At 55.1% G+C, this 4773-nt stretch overlaps 1 protein-coding gene across 4 annotated transcripts; it reads right to left on the minus strand.

Moving 5' to 3' along the window:
- Positions 1-65: 65 nt before the first annotated feature.
- Positions 66-3941, minus strand: Tpsg1 (tryptase gamma 1). Of its 4 annotated transcripts, XM_075941495.1 has the most exons (6): positions 3851-3911; positions 3253-3279; positions 1849-2020; positions 1004-1269; positions 541-686; positions 66-442 (listed from the first exon to the last, which is right to left on the minus strand). In XM_075941495.1, the coding sequence occupies exons 1-6, from the start codon at positions 3894-3896 to the stop codon at positions 125-127; spliced, it is 975 nt and encodes a 324-aa protein (XP_075797610.1). In that variant the 5' UTR covers positions 3897-3911; the 3' UTR covers positions 66-124. The 4 variants fall into 4 exon arrangements, with proteins under 4 accessions (XP_075797610.1, XP_075797609.1, XP_075797607.1 ...); XM_075941494.1 differs by lacking the exon at positions 1849-2020 and having other exon boundaries at positions 3221-3279; positions 3851-3941; XM_075941492.1 differs by lacking the exons at positions 3253-3279; positions 3851-3911 and adding an exon at positions 2959-2998.
- Between the last annotated feature and the right edge of the window lie 832 nt (positions 3942-4773).

Consider the following 4773-nt stretch of genomic DNA (forward strand, 5'->3'; position numbering starts at 1 on the left):
TTGCAATAATCAGATGCAGAAAAACTTGGCTTCCTAAGTCAAAGATAAGGGGCGGGAAGGGGCAAGGCAAAGCTGAATAAACACTAACTTATTTAAGAGATGTGTTTGGGTTGTGACACCTCAGTCAGAGGTCTGAAGTTGGGTGGGAGGTGGAGCCTAGGCAGGATCTCCCCAGCCAGCACTTGACCATCAGGACTCCAGAGACCAACAGCAGGAGGAGGCTGGGAAAGAAGAGGCCAGCCAGGAGGGGAATCCAGGAAAACCCTTGTATTCCTGGACCACCCGATTCTGGGATGTGGTGGTGGATCCAGTTCACATAGGCAGTAACTCGAGCGTAGACACCAGGCCGGTCAGGGCGGCCACAGCCCTCACCCCAGCTGACCACGCCAGCCTGCTGCCAGGTCCCAGCCACCTGGCACACTAGTGGCCCTCCAGAATCATCCTGCAGGAGAGGTCAGAATGAGGATGGGATGCCAAGGATTTGGGGACCCTCACCATGCTTCAGGCTATGCCATCCCTCCATGTTCCCAGCTAGCTCACCTGGCAAGCATCCCCAGGGCCCCGGGCACATAGCATGTCTGGCTGGATGATGGTGCCATTGGGATTGCTGTAGGCCTGGCTGCAAGTCTCTACATCCACCACGGAGACTTCTGCCTCCTGCAGGTTGTATGGGGGCTTCAGGGGCTCTGAGAGGAAGGAAGGTTCAGGAGTAGCCTGAATAACCAGCCCTACACTGCCGGGAGTGAGCAAGTGGCAGGCACACCCTCATACAGTCAACCTCCCACCATGCTGGCCTCTGCCTCCCCCCCCACACTCACACACACACCCATCTGTGGATCAGATGTTGATGTTGGTGGAGACCAGTATGTGTTTGACTTTCAGGAGGAACAGGTGTGGCTACTAGGAGCAAGTGGTAGCACCCGTGGCTCCTGCTTCCCTCCAGGTAGCCCTTGCCTTCCCTTTATTCCCCAAGAGAAAGGGTTTCAGAAAGGGCTCTCCTCACCTCCCTCCCGTGTGTAGCCCCAGCCTGTCACCCAGCACCGCATCCCCGGGTAGAAGTCAGCTGAGGCCTCTGGGAGGCACACAGGCTGGACCCAACTGGAGAGGGCCACAGGGGTGCCCAGCTGCACCAGGGCAATGTCTCCACTGGACCCTGGTGGCCCCGGGGGGGCAGAGTACAGGATGATCTGCTTTACAGTGGAGAAATGGGGTGACAGGGTGATCTTCAGCTCTCCCAAGTGCACCTGGTAATCGGACGCGTTCACAGACCTGGGAGGCAGGGAGAGATATAAGTGTCCCCCTCAAACAATGACTGAGCTACCCACCACCCACCTCTGCCAATACCCAGTGTCCCATTTGTCCTCGACTCTAGGCACAGAAACATCTACTGTGTACACGGGTCATGAACCTGGCAGTGCCTCACACTCCAGGGCCCAAGGATGGCAGCCTGTGCTCCTGCCACCTCTGGCTGGAAGGTGTCCAGCATTCTGGGGACCCCACTGTTCTAAAACAGGGAAAGGCAGTCCTGGAGAATGCAAGAAAAATAGAAGGGCTTCGGGCTGACTAGATTTAGGATACCTCCCAAATACAAGCTGGCTAGGTGGCTAGGCTCACTCTTAAGCCCAGTGGAGGTTAAGTGTTCTTTGCTATGTACTGGCAGATGTGGGAGAGGGGACCCCACCCTCACTGGGCCTGCACACTGCCACTTTAGGTGGGTGGCACCTTAATGTGGTTTTCTTTATTGAAGAGGAAATCTTGGACTTGGGTGTCAATCATAGGCTAAGCAAGGACCTGTTTGCTATCACTGCCCCATAAGCCCAGGTGGTCAGGCCTCATGGGGTCACTCACCCAGAGAAGCAGTGGGCTGCTGTGAGTACCCATTCTGGGCTGAGCAGGGACCCTCCACACACATGCACCTTCTGCAGACGGAGGCTAGCCTGCCATGGCCATGTGCCAGCTGAGGCAGCATGGCCTCCCACGATTCGACTTCCTGCATGCGAAACCTGAGGCTGGCCACACCCTGATCCGGAGGAGGCACTGTTGGCTAGGGAGTCCCAGAGACTGGCGTTCTGCCCAATGCCTTTCCTCTGGGGCCCTCCGTGATTCCCACTCCTTAGCATCTTGGGGAACCCTGATGTCTCTGATTCCCCCTTGCTGGTCCCCCCAGCACAGAAGCATTGTGGGTGCAGGAAATAACAATGCACTAGAACAGTGGTCCCCCCAACCTTCCTAATGCTGCAACCCTTTAATACAGTTTCTCATGTTGTGGTGACCCCAACCATAAAATTATTTTCATTACTGCTTCATAGCTGTGATTTTGCTGTTATGAATCCTAATGTGAATATGTTATATGAAGATGGTCTTAGGCCACTCCTGTGAAAGGGTTGTTTCACACACACACACACACACACACACACACACACACACACACACACACACACACCAAGGAATCACAACACACAGGTTCAAAACCATTTCCTAGAAACAGTAAGTTGGTGTCTGAACACCGCCCTGTAGGACATAGCACGGTCCTTGGAAGGATGGTTGGGTGGGGCTGGGGTAAGCAGCTGACTGCTTGGAGTTATGGGAGTAAGAAAGGGCTAAGAGTGACTGGGCAAGGGAGGGGAGGGAGTGATGGGGCGAGGGAGGGGTTCCCTCCCTGGTGAGAAGGGACTTCCTGTTAGAGTGACATTTGGAACTCACAAATGTAATGTCACAAAACACTGGGAATATGTTAAATGCCACCAAACGCTACACTGTATCATGGCTAAATTGATGTAAATTTCATCTTAGTTTTTTCTTTTAACAAAAAGTAGAGGAGATCCCACGGGGGAGAGGTTCACTCTTAATCTGCACAACAGAGTGAAATCGGAAATTGGGTCCATGCTGATAGAAAAAAATGAAAGCAGACTACATCCCTGACCCCAGAACACCAGGTAAATCCTAAAGAAGACTAACAAGACGCCTTGAGTCTCCTTCCCAAGAGCAACATCAGCAGAAGAAGGGTAGGCTGTGAGGGCCAGCAGCTGGTGCAGGAGATTCAAAGTCGCTCTAGAAGATACAAAGTAGCCAGAGCAGAGGTGCAGCTTCCCAGGTGAAGCTAGCCTGTGCTCTATCGGCCAGGGTACCAGGGATGCTTGTGACAAGTCCATGGCCTCCCTAGGCCAGGCCACCCCTCCCCCACAGACTGTCCCTCTTGGGCCTGCCTGCCAGGACTGACCTCTGATCCTGAAACATCTGCTGGGGACATACCTGACTGCAGAGCCTTATGAGGGATACCTGAAGAAGGGAGATGGGAGGATTAGGGGAGCTGCCCATGAGAGTGACTCTGGTCCCCTAAACCTAAGCATTGTCCCCGACAGTGTCCCAAGGTGGTCCTGAGCAGCTAAGATAGATGGGGCCCAGCCAGGTAGATGTGGCCTGGCCAGCTGCCATCCCAATCCCGGGTAGAGCGGGACCAGCCATGGGCCATAAACAACAGCTGAGGAGACCCTGAGTACTGTCCCAGCCTTCACCCCTCACATCCTCTAGGTCCTCCTGAGGAGGGTCTTACCGGGGTCTGGGCCTATTGGTGTCCCCCCACACCCACACCCCAAGCCTCTGTCCCCAGCAATGATGGCCAAGCTACCCAGCTGAGGGGTCCAGGCCCACCATGAAGAACGTGGCTTTTGCCCACCTAAACTCAGATTCCAAGGTCCCCAGCTCCCTCCTCCCAACTCTCTCAGAGCTCCAGGGAATGGTGGGAAATGAGGGGAAATCAGGGGGAGGTCCAGAGAGGAAGCAGACACACTCCTACTCCAGAGTAGGGTATAAACACAATGCCACACAGATCCCAAGTCAGCTCACTCACCAGGAACAGCCAGAAGCAGTAGGAAGCCACGGGGCCCCAGAGCCATGGTGTCTGCCCACAACAGAGACCACCCTCCCCTGCTCAACCCAGGGCCTGCCTGTACTGGGTGGGGCACAACCGCCCTCACACCTGCTGTAGGGCTGGAGGGAGGAGGATACAGGCTCCCCACCTGATCCTGTTATATACCACAGGGAGGGGCTGCCACCCCGTTTGTCTCACATGAAGGCTACACCCAGCCTCGGCAGCAAGGGACAAGTTCAAGAACACAGAAAATAACAGCAACAGAATGGGGCCCAGCTGTCCTCACCACAGCCTGAGCTTCTCTTCCCGAGCATGGAGAGGAGGCAATGCAGCCTTGGTTCCTGCAGGGCCTGCTTCTCCCATTCTCTGGCTTTTTAACCTCCAAGGCTCCTCAGAGAGGCCCAGTCCTCTATGATGACACATCCACCTCCTGTGTCCCTGTTCTCATGTCCAGCCCTGAGCCCTAACTCTGCCCCAGATAAATAGTCAGACCCTGTGCTTCTGCTCTGTCGGGAGCTATGGTCAGCTGACCAGGGTGTGACCAGAGTCAGGAACTTGTCCCAGCTCCCAATTACAGGCCAGGGTTGGAGGGTCTCACTGATAACTCTTTGGGTCAGGAATCCCCAGTCAGATGTGGGGAGACTGGCATTAGAGGGTGGCTCATTCCTCCTTCAGGATCTGACGTCAGAGGGCAAATTCATGCCCACCTGTCCCACAGCTCAAGCATACAAGCTGAATGTTTGACCTAGTGTCAAACAAGTTCGCTGTCAGCCCACCCTGTGTGACTGGCCTCCCTCGGGAAGCTGCATACCTAAGAGGGGAGCTGCCTGCCAGTTCATCCCAATATAGCAGGCAATGGAGGGAAGGGAGCCACCCCAGTCAACCCAAGAGCCTGGTGTCAC

Source organism: Microtus pennsylvanicus, chromosome 11 (genome assembly GCF_037038515.1).
Source record: "Microtus pennsylvanicus isolate mMicPen1 chromosome 11, mMicPen1.hap1, whole genome shotgun sequence".
Taxonomy (NCBI): Eukaryota; Metazoa; Chordata; class Mammalia; order Rodentia; family Cricetidae; genus Microtus; species Microtus pennsylvanicus.